The 20,650-nt window shown below is 36.9% G+C and overlaps 1 protein-coding gene across 15 annotated transcripts in view; it reads left to right on the plus strand.

Annotated features, from left to right (window-relative positions):
* Positions 1-20,650, plus strand: part of PHIP (pleckstrin homology domain interacting protein) — a 164,093-nt gene that overhangs the window by 19,337 nt on the left and 124,106 nt on the right. For 12 of the 15 annotated variants that reach the window (XR_011388640.1, XR_011388641.1, XR_007922917.2 and 9 more), the window contains one exon: positions 19,198-19,358. The exons of the other annotated variants lie outside the window; for them this stretch is intronic. Coding sequence is in view for 7 of the 12 variants with exons in the window: in XM_051854539.2 (XP_051710499.1) it covers positions 19,198-19,358 (161 nt within the window). In the remaining 5 variants the exon portion in view is untranslated. The remainder of the gene's footprint in view (positions 1-19,197; positions 19,359-20,650) is intronic. 15 annotated transcript variants of the gene reach the window in all.

Below are 20,650 nucleotides of genomic sequence, written 5' to 3' on the forward strand. Positions count from 1 at the left end.
CATTAATATGATATGCATGTTCTTTCAATACATTTGTCAGGTAGCCCAGTGGTAGGCAATGAAAGTTTTAAGAGTGATTGATGGTAAATAACTTTCCTCTTAATGTTTTCTTTGTGAGTAATTACTATGTGCCAGGCACTTTCCTGAACATTTTCCATTAACATTTTCTTTTAAACTCTTAAATAGTTTAGTAGAGGAACAATTTTTATTTTATGGAGAAAGAAACTGAAGCATAGAAAGGTTTGGTAACCAAGGCCACACAGTCAGTGGGATGTAAAACCAGGATTCAGTCCAGACAGTTTGACTCTATTATGCCATGCTTTAATCCCAGTAAGTTAACAATAATAACAACACTTGGCTACTCCAGAAAATAGGTGTTAGTTATTATTATTGTTGTTATTATCTTTGCAAAAAGATGCTACAACTTTCAGAATCAGCTAAAATATTTTAGGTCAGATCAGGAAATAACTGCTGACCTGGGTATAGGGAGTACCATATGTGACAAAAATACATTGGGTTTTGTATCAAGTTATAGAAGTGTGGCTTATTGATTCAGGTAACAGAATTAGGTGCTAAACATTCATTGTTAGACATTAAGATAAACTTTTTTCTTTTCACATTTTCATGAAAATCTTAGTTCTTTATACTAAGATTTCTTATTTATCTGTACTAGATCCAATTTTGCTTACTTTTTAAAAAGTTGTATTTATATACAGTTTTTGTAATCAGTAAAGAGAAATCGGACTGCTCAAATTGTACTTACATTGTTATAGTTTAGTGTCATGTCTTTTCGACTTCACCATGGTGTACAATAGTTTGTCTTGATGTTGCCGAAAAGTTGTGAAGTTGATGATGATGGGAAGAAAAAATTAATCAGGTTTCTTGGGCAGAATAGTTTTCTTGCGTAGTGATACAATGTATAATTTCAAGCTATGGTCAAGAATAGATCAGAAGAACATTTTGTTTTAAAGATTTATTTATGTACTTAAAAGAGGTATATGGGGAGAGAAGGACAGGGAGAGAGAGAGGTCTTCCATCTGCTAATTCAGTTCCCCAGTTGGCTGCAACGGTCAGAGCTGTGCCGATCTGAACCTAGGAGCCAGGAGCTTCCTCTGAGTCTCCCATGTGGGTGCAGGGCCCAAAGACTTGGGCCATCTTCTACTATTTTCCCAGGCCATAGCAGAGAGCTGGATGGGAAGTGGAACAGCTGGGGCTTGAACCAGCACCCATATGCGATGCCAGCCCTGCATGCGGCAGCCTTACCCCCTATGGCACAACGCCGGCCCCCAGATGAACATTTTTAATAAATCTGAACGTTTGTACTTTTGCTTTTGCCACTTTCTGCCTGGCTTCCTTTAAAAAGTTTTCTTTGTTCTGTCCTTGCTCAGTGTATTACCAAGTATCAATAAAAGTAAGAAAAAACTCTTCACGTTTTAGCTTTTTTTAAAGTACAGATTTAAATTTTTAAAAAAGTTATTTATATTAATCTACTTAGAGTAACAGAGGAGGCAGACAGACAGGGATAAGCTTATCTTCTATCTGCTGGTTCACTCTGTAAATGTCTGCGATAGCCAGGGTTTGGCTAGGGCAGAGCCAGAATCCTGAAATTCCATCTGGGTTTCCCATATGAGTGGTAGAGTACCAAGTGCTTAAGCCATCACCTGTTGTATCCCAAGATGAGGTAGCAAGAAGCCATATCTGAAGTAGAGCCCAGGACCCAATCAGAACTTTGATTTGGGATGTGGGCCTCCCAAGTGGTGGCTTACCCTCCTGTGCCACAATGCACACTCCAAAATGCTTAATACAGATCCCAAATATGGAAATTTTATTTGGTATAGTGTTCTTTTTTAAGTAAACTTTTAATTTTGGAATAAGAAATTATTTATTGAAAGTTACACAGGTAGTTCAAAGAACTCTTGTATACCCTTCATGAAGCTTATCTCGGATGTTATAATTTTCCATCACCTACTGTGTGTTTCAAAACTGTTCAACCAGTATATGTATTACTGTGAACTAAATAGCAGACCTTTTTCATATCTCACCAAATTTTTTCACTAATTATATTTTTCCAAGATCCAATCCTGAATGCGATACTGCAACTGTTAGGGTTTTTTTCATTTTTGATTGAACTTTTTGCTGCAACTCAGAATTATTTAAGATAGAGTAGTGGCAAGATTGGATTTTCTCAGGTAAACTGTTAGACCTCTCTATTTGAATATCTCCCATTTTTTTCCAAACTTAAAAATGTCTGAAATAGGACGTTTGACTCTCTGAAACTTATTATTCCAAGGCACAAGCCTGGAAGTAATTTTAGATTTAATGTTCATTTCTTATGTCTGTTTAGTAAATAAGATTTGTATATTTTGTTACACTCTCTTGAATCTGTTCTACCTACTATCGCCATAGCTACATTTCAAGCCTTGATACACTTCTTGCTGGGACTATTTCATTCCTTCACTCACCAATAAATATTGAGTCCTTATATTTATCTGGCACTAACTACGTTCTGGATTCTCCAGGTAAACAAGAACATGGCCTCTGCTGTCCTAGAATTTATGCATTGTCCTGATCCCTACCCCTAGTCTGTTTTTTATACCTTAGGATTTAACTCTAACCAGAGTTTCTTAACCTTGTCATTGTTAATATTTTGAACCAGATAGATCTTTTTGTAGGCAGCTGTCTCAAGCATTGTAGGGTATTCATCCCTGGTTTCTACCTGCTGATTGCTGGTAACACACCCCCAACTTCTGGTGGCAATGAAAAGTCTCCAGGGGATGACATTGTGGCGTAGCAGGTTAAGCAACAACAGTATCTCATATGGACGCCAGTTTGAGATTCCGCTGCTCCACTTCTCATCCAGCTCCTTGCTAATGTGCCTGGGAAAGCGGTGGAAGATGCTTAACTGCTTGGGCCCCTGTGTCCATGTGGGAGACCCAGAAAAAGCTTTGGGCTCTAGACTTTGGCCTGGCCCAGCCCCGGCTGTTGGGGGCCATTTGAGGAGCGAGCCAGTGGATGAAAAAACTTTTTATTTCGGCAAGTGCCGCGGCTCACTAAGCTAATCCTCCGCCTTGCAGCGCCGGCACACCGGGTTCTAGTCCCGGTCGGGGCGCCGGATTCTGTCCCGGTTGCCCCTCTTCCAGGCCAGCTCTCTGCTGTGGCCTGGGAGTGCAGTGGAGGATGGCCCAAGTGCTTGGGCCCTGTACCCCATGGGAGACCAGGAGAAGCACCTGGCTCCTGCCATCGGATCAGCGCGGTGCGCGGGCCGCAGCGGCCATTGGAGGGTGAACCAACGGCAAAGGAAGACCTTTCTCTCTGTCTCTCTCTCTCACTGTCCACTCTGCCTGTCAAAAAAAAAAAAAAAAAAAAAAAGAAAAAACTTTTTCTTTCTCTGTCTCTGCTCCTCTCTGTAACATGTTTTATAAAGAAATAGTAGAAGAGGAGCTCAAACGCTCTAAACAAATAAAGAACTGGAAATTCTAATTTGGTCAGTAAATTCTATATACATGTGTAAAAATATTACACTGTACTCTATATAAAAATATACAAGTATTATATGTTAATAAAAAAGGTCTTTACACAATGGTAGTATCCCCAGGGCAAAATTAATATTGCTTTAAACTTTATGAATACAAATAGGATCAATCATGTCATGCTTCCTCTTTACCCCCATTGATTTCCAATAGTGTCCACAGTACCCTTCCCTAATCTGTACCTGAGCTTTAGCTTTGTACTATTCTTTGGCAGTTCTTAAAATTGGCCCTCTCCTTTGTTTTTTCATCCCTTTGTCTCTGAACATGTTTTATTTCCTCTGGATTTCTGTTTGTACATCTGAATGTCTGTTCACTTTTTAAAACTTAGATGTCACTGGGCAGAAATCAGTGTATTTATCTCTGTTTTAGCATTTTTTGTTTTTTGTTTTTTGTTATTTGAGAGGTAGAATGACAAACAGAGGGAGAAACAGAGAGGAAAGGTCTCCACTCCTCAAATGGCTGCAACAGCTGGAGCTGGACTGATCCAAAGAAGCCAGGAGCCAGGAGCTAGCTTCTTGTGGATCTCCCAAGTACTTGGGCCATCCTCTCTTGCTTTCCCAGGGCATAAGCAGAGAGCTGGATCAGAATAGGAGCAGCTGGGACAGGAGTAGGTGCCAGTGTGGGATGCTGGCGCCCTAGGTGGACGCTTGGCCTAGTACGACATAGCACTGGCCCTATTGTAGCTTTTATTACATGGTTGTGGTTATGTGTTTACCTTTGGGTTCTCTACCCTTAGGTACTGGAAGGCAAAAATTATGTTACTCGATAAGCCCATCTCTTTAGTACATATTAAGTAAAAAGACTATTGGGAATTGTTGTGATGCACTGGCACAAGAAAAGTTAAGAGTTGGGTAAAAGATAAAAGAAACGAAATAATTGGTAGGAAGAAGACAAGAGATTTAGTCCAAGCATAGCTTTGATATAAGAAGGGGAAAAAAATTCAAAAAATTATTTTAAGAAATTAAGGATTGTGAGTGAGCTAATTTATATGTTCATTACACTTAGAATATTAAATCCCATTCCTATACAATTTAAGAACCACTTGAGGCTATGTCTGTGTTTTCTTACTTCATTTTATCTGCTTATAAATTCCAACTACTTTGTACCTCCTAGTCATTGATGTAGATTTTGAAAATTGAAGTAGTCTTAGACTTAGGGGAGGAGACCCAAGGTGGTTGGCTGCTTTGCAGAGCTCTAGATCCTCCTTTAATACAGTTTACAGAAGCAAACAAAAGACCTCACCAATCTGTTATCTGTTGTTATTACTTCTAATCAATCTGTTGTTTTTAATTTGTAATTCATTTACTGTGGAGGAGAGATGTGAATGTATAGGTATAGGCACCATTGCCTGTAGAAGCACTAAGGAATTTCTGGTGTCCTTTCCTTTACCTCATTAGTCAGGTATAGTTTATTTTCTACGATACACAATTGTACATCAATAGTAAGTGGGTATCAGCAGGGGGAGATTAGAAGAGACATATCTTGCAGCTTTTAAATTTATATTTGGAGATAAGTTAAATGCATGTTTATCTTGTGAAAAAGACTGTAATAGAGTAAATTAAAGCACTCAAAAACTGATCATTTTGTTTGCATTTTTCTTACATTTGCCATTTGAACAAAGTAAACTTTTTATCTCTAGGTCTTTCATTTTTCATCTTTTGGTGTCTTGACTAAGTGCTTCCCTACCTTTGTGTTTCACTTGTTGATTTTCAGAATTGTTACTGTTAAGTTCTGTTGTCTGAATGAGTGAGGATGAATAGTTTTGAGAAATCCAGTTCTTAAAAATGAAGCTTTGCCTTGAGAAATAGCTTTATTACAGAAACATCCAATTAATGCTAAGGAGCCTGAATGTTACAAGGAATCTTAGATCTTGTCTATGTTTGTGATTTTCTGATAAAATTAATTTGAGGCTGGTGCCGCGGCTCAATAGGCTAATCCTCCGCCTGCGGCGCCGGCACACCGGGTTCTAGTCCCAGTCAGGGCACCGGATTCTGTCCCAGTTGCCCCTCTTCCAGTCCAGCTCTCTGCTGTGGCCCGGGAGTGCAGTGAGGATGGCCCAAGTCCTTGGGCCCTGCATCTGCATGGGAGACCAGGTGAAGCACCTGGCTCCTGCCTTCGGATCAGCGTGATGCGCCGCCCGCAGTGCAGTGCGCTACAGCGGCTATTGGAGGGTGAACCAACGGCAAAGGAAGACCTTTCTCTCTGTCTCTCTCTCTCTCACTGTCCACTCTGCCTTGTCAAAAAAAAAAAAAAAAAAAAAAAGCCTAATTTGAACAGAGGCAGCAAGGAGTTATTAAAACTACATGCAGGCTGGCGCTGTGGCTCACTTGGCTAGGCCTCTGCCTGTGGCACTTGCACCCCGGGTTCTAATCCTGGTTGGGGCACCGGGTACTAGTCCTGGTTGCTCCTCTTCCAGTCCAGCTCTCTGCTGTGGCCCAGGAGGGCAGCGGAGGATGGCCTGAGTGCTTGGGTCCCTGCACCCACATGGGAGACCAGGAGGAAGCACCTGGCTCCTGGCTTTGGCTCGGCACAGCGCCAGCTGTAGCGGCCATTAAGGGAGTGAACCAATGGAAAAAAAAAGGAAGACCTTTCTCTCTGTCTCGATCTCACTGTCTATAACTCTCTGTCTCTTTCACTAACTCTGCCTGGCAAAAAAAAAAAAAAAAAGTAAAAAAAAACTACATGCAGATCTTTGAAGAAAATACTTTTCTCATTTCCAGTGTTATATAAGAGTACTTCGAAAAGTTCTTAGGAAAATAGAATTAAGAGATTTTATTTTGGTACAGAAAATGTTTGATATTCAGGCATATTTTTATCATAATATACATCCTCCATGAGCTTTTTGAAGACCACTCATACTTGGATTTCAAAATTTTTTGCACTAAAATAGACATCTTTTAATTCCATTTTTCATAAACTTTTTGAAAGTACCCTCATCACATTTCCAAGTTTGAATTATTCTGCAGTTGATAGTTTTGTAATGCTTAATCAGGAGTTCATTTTCTAGACTCTTGATTTTCTTTTTTCTTTCTCATATATTTCCTTTTTTAGTGTTTGTTTTCATCTACTTGAAAGGCAGAGAGAGAAGAGAGAGAGTGTATGAGAGCACCATTCCATGCACTGGTTCACTCCCTAAATGGCCACAACAGCTGGTGCTGGGCCAGGTGGAAACTAGGAGCCTGGAACCCAATCTGGGTTCCCATGTGGGTGGCAGCAACTCAAAGTACCTGAGCCATTATCCACTGCTTCCCAGACACATTAGCAGCTAGCTGGATGGAAAGAGTATCTGGAACTTTGTATGGGACTAGGGCATCTTAAGTGGAAGCTTAACCTGCTGGGCCACAATGCCCATTTCCTCATATGTTTTTACATAATTATTAGAAAGATTGCTTTATGTTATGAAGCTGTAAGATTTACCATATAATATATAATTCAGTAAAGTGTGAGATCATAATCTGTGGGTTTTTTCTTGTTCATTTTTTCCTAATATTCTCTACTCAGTCTTGTTCTTTCCCTTTTTTCAATCAACTGAATTCGTATTTTAACCCTACTTAGATATATATTCATCTTTTAAATATATTTATTTCTACTTTGGTTTTCTCAGTAACTTTTTTTTTAGAGCTCATTTTTCTTCAGCTTTTCTAGTCATAATTTTACAGTTTTATAGTTTGTGTTTTTGTTTAATGATTTCGGACTTAGCTATTTTGTTTTGGACTTTGTGGTTCCCCCCCCCCCCCCCACTATACCATAACAACAGCCCCAGAACTCTTTTTATTTTGAATTTTTAATCTGTTACATTAATGATCTTCCTGTTTCTCTTTGGGACAGTATTAGACTTTTTCACTTTTTTCTCTCTACCCCTCTATGCCTTCTGTTCTTTTTGTCTCTTAAAAACAAGTTAGCTGTGAGAAACTCCCAAACTTTTATGGTGTTTTCTGTGGTTTTTAGAGGAATAAAGTTAATATCCGTCATGCCCAAGTTAAACATATGTAGCATAGAAAATTTTTTATTTTGCTTGAATTTGTTATTACGATTGATAAAGGGGGGCAAAAGTTTGAAAAATGAGTTTCCTTAAGAGAGTTTTTTTTTTTTTTTTTTTTTTTTTTTTTTTTTTTTTGACAGGCAGAGTGGACAGCGAGAGAGAGAGACAGAGAGAAAGGTCTTCCTTTTGCCGTTGGTTCACCCTCCAATGGCCGCCGCGGCCGGCGCACCGCGCTGATCCGATGGCAGGAGCCAGGAGCCAGGTGCTTTTCCTGGTCTCCCATGGGGTGCAGGGCCCAAGCACCTGGGCCATCCTCCACTGCACTCCCTGGCCACAGCAGAGAGCTGGCCTGGAAGAGGGGCAACCGGGACAGAATCCGGCGCCCCGACCGGGACTAGAACCCGGTGTGCCGGCGCCGCTAGGCGGAGGATTAGCCTAGTGAGCCGCGGCGCCGGCTTCCTTAAGAGAGTTTAAAATCACTGCTCCTGTAGCTCTGTTTTAGTTTCTTTTATAAATAATAGAAAGAAGTTTATTTTTAGATTACAGACTTGATGAAAGATCTCCTCTGCTACCCTTTTTTGCTGATATATTAGGCAAGCAATTCCAGTAGCAATTAGGAAGCATTAGTGATTTCCCTTTAATTTGCATCATATATGAGTGCACATCAAAAGTTCATGGAAAATTGCATTAAAAGATGTTTATTTTGACGCAAATTCTGAAATCCATGCATAGATTTCATAATAATCATTTTTTCATAATTTTCATAATATGAACTTTTTGAGGAGCTTTTACACTTTTCTGGAGTGATTACTGTTTTTTATATTGAATTTTCATATCTGCTTGAAGGAGGCAAACTATATATATTCTCATAAGATCTCTGACTTTTTTTTGTTGCTGTTGTTACAGTTTGTTTGTTGGGGCTGCTGTTGTGGTGCATGGGTTAAGTGGCCATCTACCGGCATCCCGCATGGGTGCTGGTTCTAGTTCTGGCTGCTCCACTTCCAATCTAGCTCTGTGCTGATGTGTCTGGGAAACCAGCAGAGGATGGCCCAAGTGCTTGGACCCCTATGCCCATGTGGAAGACCTGGAAGAAGCTCTGGGTTCCTGGCTTTGGCCTCGTCCAGCCCTAGCCATTGTAGCCATTTGGGGAGTGAACCAATGGATCAAATATGTCTCTATATTTCTCTCTCTCAGTAATTCTGACTTATAAGTAAATAAGTCTTTAATTAAAAAAAAAGATTTATGTATTTGAAAGGCAGAGTTAGAGAAAGGAAGAGAGAAAGGCAGAGTTAGAAAGAAGGAGAGAGAGAGATCGAGATCTTCCATTTGCTGATTCACTTCCCAAATTGCTATAAAGGCTAGGGCTGGGCCAGGAAATCTAGGGCCAGGAGCTTCTTCTGGGTCTCAAGTATTTGGGCTATCTTCCACCACTTTCCTAGGCACATTAGCAGGGAGCTGGATAAGAGGAGCAGCAGCCAGGGCATGAACCAGCACCCATATGGGATGACATTGTCCCCGGCTGTGGCTTCATCCACTATACCACAACAACAGCCCCAGAACTCTTTTTATTTTGAATTTTTTTGGAAGCTCTTTTGAAGTTAGGATTTCAGCATTTTTCTATACATACTTTGAAATTAGAAAGTCTGATCAAACTGAGTAGATATTTGTATAAATGGAATAGAAATTTGCTTAGCTCCTTAAAAAAAGCTGCAGGGGAAAAATCTTCCACAAAATTCTTGAAAGGCAAAAGAAAAATATTTTTAGTCATATTTACTTCTATGATACTTGGGGATTTGGTTGGTTAGGGACAGTTCCTATAGATGTTAGTATAAAATACTTTTGAGTATGGAAAATATTTATTTGCTTTAAATAACAGTTATAAGATAACCCAACTTTATTAATGAAGAAATTGATGCTTTGAGAGGTGGTAATTAATTCTGTGAGATCTCTGTTTATTTTGCTTCAGATCCCATGCATTTAACTTTATGTCACATTTTTATAGCACTTTTTGCCTTCTTTTTAAAGTTTTTAATGCACTAATGTTGTATAGGTTGTATCCATTTATTGTTTTGGATATGGCAGTCATTTGAATTATGCTTCAGTGTATGAACTTTAGAAACAAGGAAACATGGTATGTTCTTTTAAGTATTGCCAGATAAATATTTAAATTTGTGAGAATTTTGGTTTCTTGAGAAAACTCTTATCTTGGTGTTGAATTGATTAAATCTTTTCTAAATGAAATTTTGTTTTTTAACCTTTTGATTTCTTTTGTAAAATCAGCTTTTGCTTTTAGTTACATCCTTTCCAAACCATTCTCATTGTCAAGAGAGAAAACTGTAATAAATTATCCCAAAGCAAATCTTGCTATACTGCTGTATTCTTTTCTTCCCAAAAACCTTCAACCTATTATTACTTGAATTTAGCTCAAAATGCTCAGCATAGCTTGTGAGGCACTCTGTAGTCTGCTCTGCACTTTCTCAGTCTCGTCTCTTGACATTTGCTCTTTTGTGCTCTGTGTGTTAGTCATGCCTAACTTTATACTGCTTGAATGCTGTGCTGTTCTCAGCCTAGGCCATTGTACATGCTGTTTCTCATCCTGAAATATGCTTACCTTATCACCATTCTTTGGCTGTTCATTTTTCAAGTTTTGGTTTAAATGTCAGTTACTCAGAGAAGTCTACCCAGACTCCTTGATTTATACCACTGTCATCCCCTCCTGCCTCTGCTGCAAATGTTTAGAACCCTTTGCTATATATTTCAAGATTTCCCTATATCTTCTAATTGATAATAGTTATCATTGTTGTAAGTCCTTGTTTCATGTCTTTCTCCCTTGCTTGACTGCAATCTCCATGAGGGGGTAAGTACATGTCTTTTCTTTTTCCCTGTTATACCCCCTAGCCCATAGATGGTTGACTCAAAACTGAATGATTAAAATGTTTGACATGAAACTGCTAACTTAAAAAATATTTAAAAATGTTTTTGAGTTAAAATAAGTGTAAAAGCATTTAAAAATATTTAAAACAAAACTTTGAACCGTTACAGTGTTTTCTGTTTGAAATTGTTTTAGACCAGTTTCCAGGAAAGAAAAGAAGTGGGCAAATAAATAATATTTTTTACTAATTTTAGTATCTGCCCATTTTTAATGCTTATTATATACTTGGTTCATGCAATTTTTTTGCTTAACTCTTGGAATCATTATCTGGTCACTTTCTTTTTTCTTTCAGTTTTTGGAGTATTTTCACACATTATTCATCTTTATGATATTTGCTTAGAAACATGTGTTTCAAATAGGAGGCATAACTAAACACCAAAATTGAATAAGTAAAGATTCAGTGAATAACTACTGCGCATAATAATTATTTTAGTTACAGTACTAAAATGAGGAGAGAAATGCTGATAAAAGCTGTGTTTGCCCAGGTGATATTTCTCTTTACTCTTTTCCCTGTTTATTTCCTGCCCCTCACACTCACACTTTTTTTTTTTTTTTTGTGGATAAAAAGTTGATTACAGGGTTATCCTTCTTAGGTTATAGCTCCTTCTCATTTTAGCTGAAGTTGGGGATATCGTTCATTATAGTTACCATTACTGTGATTTGTTGGTCTTGTTCATGTGCCCCATGTATACTGTTGCAGGATGGTATAGAGACCAGCTAATGCTATAGAAATAAACCAACTTGTGTTGAATTATTTCCAGATTATCCTGGGAAATTACCCACTTATCCCATAATTATCTAATTATGAATATTTCATTGTCATTTCCTGCAAATATCTATATTAGTAACCTCAGAAGAATTATCATCGCAATCCTTTCCAGTGTGGCTCTACAGTGACTTAAATGTTCCTCATTGTACGGGTCCCTCTTAAATAGTAAAAAATGGAAACTAAACTATCTTTGATATGTTTTTTTTTTTTAAAACTTCAATAGGAAGGAAATTTGATAGCCTGTTGTATTCTTAGAACTTTTGAATCAGAGCTTTATTTATTTATTTTGAAGAAAGAGAGAGCAATCCTCCATCCGCTGGTTCGCTCCACAGATGGCCGCCGTAGCCAGTGCTGGGACAGGTCAAAGCTAGGAGCAGGAGCTTCATCTGGGTCTCCTGCGTGGTTAGTAGGGACTCAAACACTTGTGCCATCTTCTGCTGCTTTTCTCAGGTCAGTAGCCAGGAAGCTGGATTTGAAGTGGAACAGCCAGCATCACAGGCAGCGGTGTTACTAGCTATACCACAACACTGACCAGTGAATTTTTTTTTTTTAGCAGTAAATCAGTTTTCAACCAACTGTCAGATAAGAAATAATTGTTCTTGGTAGTATAATACACGTTCATATACTGTAATATATTGTTTTTAGTTTTTTTATAATGAATTAAATTTTACGTGTTTATCCTTGAGTGTATTTTTATCAATCTTTGAATATAACAGTATTTCAAGATATTTTATACTTTTTTTTTAAAGATTTATTTATTTATTTGAAAGTCAGAGTTATGCAGAGTGAGGCAGAGAGAGAGAGAGAAAGAGAGAGAGGTCTTCCACCTGATGGTTTACTCCCCAAATGGCCACAGTGGCTGGGCTGATCCAGAGCCAGGAACTTCCTCCGGGTCTCCCACATGGGTGCCCGAGCCCAAGGACTTGGGCCGTCCTCTACTGCTTTCCCAGGCCATAGCAGAGAGCTGGATTGGAAGTGGAGCAGCTGGGTCTCGATCCGGAGCCCTTATGGGATACCGGTGTTTCAGGCCAGGGCATTGACCGCTGCGCCACAGTGCTGGTCCCTGTACTTTCCCTAATTCTGTTTTGGGTTCTTGAGGTAGATTGACAAATTTAATTAAGACATTAATTAGATTGCATATATGCTCAATGGAAAAAGCTTGAAAAACATAACAGCTCAGAAATCAGTCTCATTGTTTTTGTAGTATTTTTCTGCATTTTCAGCACATAGTAGTTAATAATATACTACTTGATACTAGACTGAGTCAGACCTGGTCTTCACCTCTGCACAAGTTACGTTTAGCCCTTCAGTTTCCTAACTGATAAATCTTTCTTTATTGGGGATCATAATTGTACTCAATTCACAGGATGGTTGAAGGTTAAATAACAATATATGTGAAGTGGGGCTGGTGTTGCGGCATAACAGTAAAAAAGCCACTACCTGTGATGCTAGCATCCCATATGTGCCTGTTTATGTCGCCGCTGCTCCGCTTCTGATCCAGCTCCCTGAAATGGCCTGGGAAGAGCTGCAGAAGATGGTCCAAGTGTTTGGGCCTCTGCCACCCTCATGGGACATGTGGAAGAAGTTCCTGGCTCCTGGCTTCAACCTCACTCAGCCCTGACCATTGTGACCATCTGGAGAGTGAATCATTGGATGGAAGATACCTCTCTCTATAATTCTAACTTTCAAATATTTAAATAACTCTTAAAACTAAAGAATATATGTAAAGTGCTTTGAATTGTGTCTGGCATGTAGTAAAGCACTTAGTAAATATTAGCCATTATTTTCCAAACCTGCTACGTGAAATAAGGTTCTGTAGCCTTTACCACTACATTGTGTATTGTATTTTCAAAGTTAGCCATATTATTAATTCTGGCATATAATGTCATCAGATTCTTGAAGTCCATCTAGTAAGAACCTTTGTGTAGCTCCAAGCCATGATGTTTTCCTTCTTTTTTAATAACATTTTCTCAAGGTATTTATTGTTTGAATTTAGTATAATCTCTCTGTTAGTGAATTATAATTAGCTATTTTTTTTTGTGATCCACAGTCATAGCTCTATTTTCATTTGTTTTAACTTGTGGTTCTCTAAAATGAGTAACATTTTATGTCATTTTATGCCTTATTAAATACTTCACACCATACAGTAATAGAAATTTTGAAATCACCAAAACCATACACAGTCTACTATTTGTATTTGTGATGAATTTGGATGGTTACATCTATAAAACTTGTTCCTTGGAGTAATGTATCATTATTTGTTGGGAAATGTAATTATCACTTAAAATCGACATGGCACATATAAGTGGTAAATCAGTTTGGAATTTATTTTCACATATACTTATGGTTATCAGTTTCTGCAGTTTCCTGAAGTTTGGGTTCATAGATTTCTAAACTCTTGTTTTCTAGAAATGAGTTTAGTTTTTTTTTTAATTTATTATTTGAAAGTCATAGTTATACACAGAGAGAGAGAGAGAGAGAGATCTTCCATCTGCTGGTTCACTCCCCAAATGGCTGAATGGCTGGGGCTTGGCCTTGCTTAAGCCAGGAGCCAGGAGCTTCTTCAAGGTATCTCATGTTAGTGCAGGAGCCGAAGCACTTGGACCGTACTCCACTGACTTCCCAGATACTTTTGCGGTGACCTGGGTTGGAAGTAGAATAGCCTGGGACATGAAACAGCACCCATGTGGAATGCAACATTTCAGGCAGTGGCTTAACCCTCTTGTTGTGCCACAACACTTACCCCTAATTAGTCTTATATTAGAAAGCCTTTATTAAAACAGATTGTGGGGTCCGGCGCTTTGGCGTAGTGGGTAAAGCCGCCACCTGCAGTGCTGGAATCCCATATGGATGCCAGTTCGTGTCCTGGCTGCTCCACTTCCTATCTAGCTCTCTGCTGTGGTCTGGGAAAGCAGTGGAAGATGGCCTAAGTCCTTGGACTTCTGCACCTGCGTGGGAGAGCTGGAAGAAGCTCTAGGCTCCTGGCTTCGGATTGGCACAGCTCTGGCTGTTGTGGCCAATTGTGGAGTGAACCATCGGATGGAAGACCTCTCTAACTTTCTCTCTCTCTCTCTCTTTCTGTCTGTCTCTTTCTCTTTCTCTCTACTGCTCCTTCTCTCTCTGTGTAACTCTTTCAAGTAAATAAATAAATCTTTAAAAAAAAAAACATTGTGGAAATTTAAATGAAACATACGCCCTGATTATCCATAATTCATTCTTTCACATTTTTAAAAATATATTTTATTTATTTACTTGAGGGGTAGAGTTACAGAGGCAGAGACAGAGAGGAAGGTCTTCCAGCTACTCGTTCACTCCCCAAATGGCCACACTGGTTGGAGCTGGCTGATCTTGAAACCAGGAGACTGGAGCTTCTTCCAGGACTCCTCAGATTCCTTCCTAACCACATTAGCAGGGAGCTGGATTGGAAATAGAGTAGCTGGTACTCGAACCATTGCCCATATGGAATGCTGGCACCACAGGTGGAGGCTTAGCCCACCACTCTACTGGTGGCCCCTAGAATCACAATTTAATAGAAAAGACAGGATTAGTAAATGGAAAGGCTGGAACAAGTAATTGACTATTTAGGAAGAAAAGTATCTTTAGAGATTCATGAATAATATATGTTAAAATTGCATATGCATATTAAAAGTTAACTGAGAATTTTTAACCACAAAGAAGAAAATGTCAGTGGCTTATTTATTGTACTGTTGACTGAGTAGGCCTCTTCATACTGAAGCAGTAGAAAAAAATCACAAAGGCAAAATATTTATTGATCAAATCGTGTAAAAATTATGACAGGATGTCAAAGAACAATATAATATGAAAGCCAAGCATATTTTATGGGAGATGTTTATGTTTGTTTTTCTAAGGAAGAATTGAAGTTTAGCAAGTCTACAGTGTTACATTTGAAGTCTGTCATGCCTAAAGTCTATCTCTTACTAAGAAATGGAGAATGGCTATTAAAATGCTGTTTGTGAGGAAACTTTTGAAAATTTTTAAGTGATTTCTTTAGATGATTTGCAAATTTTTCTTCTTTGATTGATGTTCTCATTTTCTGAGTTGAGTATCTATTATTGTAATTAGAGAATAGATCGAGTCTTATTAAGAAGGTATGACTGCTGGGGGGGGGTTTGATTTATTATTCCAGTACTTGGGGAAGAAATGGGTAAGACCCCACCAAGCTAGATAAGTATGTGGTTGTGTCTGATATTTAAGAAATCATTGGCCCTTTGTTTATCCCTAGTAATTAGTTCTGCAGATTCTGTACAAGGGCTTTGTGAGAAATTTGCTACAGTTGGCACTTTTCACTATTTTACTTCAAAGGGACTGGTATTTCAAATGGGTAACAGACTTTCTGGAATTTTTACTACATTTACTATACTGTTTTCAGAAAAATGAGTAAATATATTTACTTTTGTTTTTTCCCCACGTTAAATGCATTTAGCAAGGCAGTTGAAATACTCTTTAGAGCTGTTTTGTACCTCTTAATTTGTCATGAAAAGAAATACACTTTTTTTTTATCCTAAAATGAATTGGTTTATTAATACATAATATATCTAATTCCTCTAATTTGTATTAGTCATCTAATAAGTACAGCCACCATTGTTAACTCTTAGGTTAAAAAACAAAACAGACAACAAAGTCCTGCCCGTATGAAATTTGCTGTGTTAATAAGAGGTAACAGGAAATAAGCAGTGAACATAATTAGCAAGTAAATGATTGTTACCAGATGATAAGTGATGGACTAAGAACAAATGTAGAAATACATAAAGGGGATTGGTAGTTACAGGGGGTGATAGTGGATGGGTTGCTGTATTTAATAAGCTGATCAGTTTAGGCCTCATTCAGAAAGTGACAGACATCTGAGAAAAAATTTTAAAGTACAGGGAATTAGCCATATACAACGGGAGCATTCTAAGCAGAGGAAACAGCCAACTCAAAAGCCCTAAGTTAGGAGCATTTCTGATGTCTCTGAAGGATGGAGAAGTTAGTGGTTGGAGCAAGCCAGGGGTGAAGTAGCAGGTAAGGCCAGAGAAGAGAAGTAATAGGTGACCAATTTATGCAGGAGTATGGTAGTCTGTTATGTAAAGAAGTTGATGTTACAGTTTTGAGCAGAGGATGTGTTTGAAATTTACCAGTCTTCCTTGGGGAAGTGGCACTTGAACTAGCCCTGGAGAATAAGAAAGAATTTGCCAAACGAAAAAGATCTTCGTTTGCTTTGGTAATCTTTAAGACTAATTCTGATCACCATACTTAGCAAAATAAATGCACTTTTAAGCCCAAGTCATATATGCTACTTGGCTTGAGATTAATTATTTTACATAAATAACTTACTGCTTTGTATCATTTTAGTCTGTTCAACCAGTCATTTTAAAAATTGATATTTTAATTTAATAAAATTTAAGAAATTCCTATAATGCAGGAAACTTTTTAATTAGAAATCCAGTCTGTTATTAATTTCTTTAAAAATTGAATAATTGCCATTTGCCTTTCTGACATAAAACTATATATTAAATTGAAATATCTTGTATATCTTAAGATTCATTTGTTAATTTTTTATTCTTAAGATCACGTAATTGTGCAAAATAGAAGAGAATTTCTGTTCTTGGTATTTAAGATTTTGTAAGGGAAAGACAGATACTATGTTATGTTAGTGGTATAATAAAAGGAAATGTGAATTCTAATATGAGCTTTTGACATCCTACTACCCTTGGTAAGAATTATCTACCTGTTTGGTCAGGAGCCTCCTCAAATTCATCTTCTTCACCTTCTATATGTATCACCTTCTGACCCATACTTATATTTTTTCTTCTGACACCTGTAGTTAAAAGTTTGAACTCCAGTTTATCACTTGGGCATTCTACGTATTGTCTCTCTGACTGTTGTACTTTTAGAGCTGTTAGAATGATTGTAAATTGGCTGAGAGTAAATAATCTTCTAGGTACCTCCTTTAACATCAGCCATAGTATAGATAGTAGTTAATTTCTAGCTATTATGAAGAATATAATGGAATGTAGTTTTAACTATAAATGTATTTCACGTACAGTGTTTTTGGAAAGTCTTGTTTGACTGACAAGTTGACTCTAAAGTAACTTTCTAAGAGCGACGATTCTTTTTCATTTGACTCCCAGAATGAAAAATAAAGATTTAATTCCAGTGTAGGTCAGAGTCAGTAAAGACTATGTTTGAGGCAACAGTAATATTTTCTTTTGGAAGTCTTTTTGCTTAGAAGATACTTTATCAGGTTAGATTTTTAAATGATTTTTATAATGAATTCATCAAAAAATTCTGACATGCATATAATAGTGTTTGATCATCATTAAGAAGTAATTTTGATATTTTATGTGTAATTATATTTTCATATCTAAATTTCATAATTTGACATTTTGAGAATTTTGTAAATTTTGGATAGAGGGTATTAAAGTGTTTCTTGGTAACAGTATTAGTTTTTTGTGTCAATATCATTACTTATTTTCTTACAGACACAACAGGTGAGTCTGAGATGTTAGTGGTCCTTGATATTTGGACAAGATGATTTGAGTTGTCATTTAGCAGGACAATTGATGTCTGTGATTTTGTGTGATTCTTGGACTAAATCTTTTTGGAATCAAAGCACTGGGAGATATCTTTGACCAAGCTGTTTTTGGCTTAAGAAAAATGTTTCAGAACCTAAACTGTGGTAGAAACAGAGTCTCTATTAAATTATTGTATAACCAGCTTAAGCCTAAATATGCTAACTCAAAACTGTCAAACTTTGAGACATTATCAGATGTTCGGATGGATTGTTGTATAGAATTTATATGCTAATAGCGAGAGAAATAAAATATAAAGTAATAGCTATGATAAAAATATAAGCATAATATAATTTTCATTACAATATTATTGCTTTATAACATGTAAAGCATCCAGCTTTATAACTACCCAAGCTGCTTCACTGACTTCTGTTGGGGTTGGATTTGCAAAATTGCGTGAGCTGTGGAAAAAAATAATACCTGAGAGATGCACATTTTACCAGTTTTAGAGAATGATTGCTAGACTTTGACTTGGTGTTAATTGGTATTTAGTATATATATTTAATTTTCTCTGGAACAAAATTCACGTGAGAAGCTGTGGTGCTCAAGTATCCAATATAGGTGCCAGTCACAGGAAAAAAAAAAAAACCCTTATATTCAAAGATTATCTGTAGATTTATAATGTGCCTCCAGATCAGTCAACATATATTTATTGAGCATCTCCTTTGTCCATAAGTCTCAGCATAGAACATAAAGCAGTAATTTAGATAAAAGAAAACATTTTAGGCTGGAGTAAGCAAATCTAGCTTTAGAGCAGAAGATAAACTTTAGTCAGATTTTGAAGGGTGGTTAGAATGAATGGGTTGGATTCTAGAGAAGGAATCATTATGCAGATGTTTGGCAGGATTCCCAGTTTAATTTTTACTTTTTAATAATGCTAATGACTTACTCCTCTGTCTTCACTTGTTGCAAAGGTTCTTTTTTGAAAATCATTTTTCATGTCATATTTAGAACTTTTGAGTACTGCTGGTTGATGAAAATAAAAATCACTAGATTCCAGTTTTTACTGTTTATCTAAGAATATCTTCTAGGGGGCTTTTGAAGATATAATATTTAAAATGCTTTTTGTTTTTAAATACTTTAGTCAGAAAGTAAGGAAGTCTGGATTTTAATACTAGTTTTAAGCCTTACACTGTGACTTTGGATAAGTCATTTAACTGCATTTTTTTAATTAACTGTTTTTATGCATATTTATTAAAATATATTTGTAATTAAAATAAGCATGATGGTGCCAGACTTATTTCAGGAGAAATATTTTTATTGACTGTTTTGAAGACAACCGGGAGCCATATGTATTAGCATCTTTATTTTTACCAACATATGGCAGATTAAAATACGTGAATTCTTAAAAGGTTATAAATTGATAATATTAATTTTTTGGGTTATATTTATTTCCCCCTTTTTCTTGGTAGCGGATACTCTGTTTTCAAGGAAGCTGAATGGGAAATACAGACTAGAGCGACTTGTCCCAACTGCAGTGTATCAGCACATGAAAATGCACAAACGAATTCTTGGACATTTATCTTCTGTGTACTGTGTAACTTTTGATCGAACTGGCAGACGTATATTTACAGTAAGTAATTGCAAAGTATCATCTTCACATGAAATTGAAGAAACATTGCTCACAGATAAATTTAAAATAAAAATTTTGTTTTTAATGGGAAACTTGAAAATTCATTTAATTTAACTTAGCATAACAAAAATTATACTCAAATTTAGACTTCCTCCAATTTTGGAAAACTCTTGAAACATGTGATGTCGAAATACAGTCACAGGTAAATAGGGATACTCACAAAGTTTGGAAAATGGAATTACAAGATACATTTATTTTGGTGTGAAAAATGTTTAAATTGATGCTTGAGAGAGGTCTCCAGAAAGTTCATGGAAATGTGTATTATGAAAAAAGAATGGGGATTTCAACATTTTTTGCCCTTAAATAAAGTTACCTTTTCCATGAACTTTTTGAGGTATCTTCTTATTTTGGCCCTGCATCATGAATAAATGTAATTCTCAACATATTATCGATTTTGGAATTTGACATTTTACAAAATGTCATACAGTAATTTTAATTGTAAACCAAGGGCATTTCTTGAGTTAAGCTAATTGTAGAAGATTATTAAATGAACCTTTTAGTATTATCCTTAGAAACCCACTTACCAGCCTGTGGGAACTTTCCCTTAAGATTGTAACAGAAAAAAACATGGAACAAAAGATATTTAGTACTCTGCTTATCACATTTGTCCTGGCCTGGTCCAGCCCTAGATGTTAGAGCATTTGAGGATGAACCAATGGATAGAGGATTGATCTCTGTCTTTCAAATAAACAAATGGAAAAACAAATAAGTATTAAGTATTTGGTTGTTATACTTCATGAAACATTTTCTGTGTTTTGATGTGAATTACATAATAATTTAGAATCTTGTGAGTGGGCATACAGTGAGATAATATGCTTGTTGGTATGTCATGAATTTAGTACAATGGTTGGTATAAAGTTGGTAAAACACTTTGAACCAGGAATTAGCAGACTCTCTAACTCACCACCTAATCTTATAAATCAAATTTTATTGAAACAAGCATATTCAGTGTTTATATTGTCTGTGGTTGCTTTCCCACTATAGTCACAGAGTGGAATAGTTATGACAAAGACCATATGGCCTTGCAAAAGCCTAAAATATTTATTACCTGGCTTTGTACATAAAAATTTGCAGTCCTTTTCTAGGCATTTAATTCCTACTTCTAAGGGCATTTGTCTTGGGAAACAAGAATGATAAGTGAAGAGGAAGCTGTTTTCTGATTGTTTCCTTTAGTTGAAGATATATGAAGAAAGCAAAGTAGTCCTGTGGTGTGTAAAAGATGTTTGTTCTTT

The sequence above is a fragment of the Oryctolagus cuniculus genome, chromosome 5 (genome assembly GCF_964237555.1).
Source record: "Oryctolagus cuniculus chromosome 5, mOryCun1.1, whole genome shotgun sequence".
Taxonomy (NCBI): Eukaryota; Metazoa; Chordata; class Mammalia; order Lagomorpha; family Leporidae; genus Oryctolagus; species Oryctolagus cuniculus.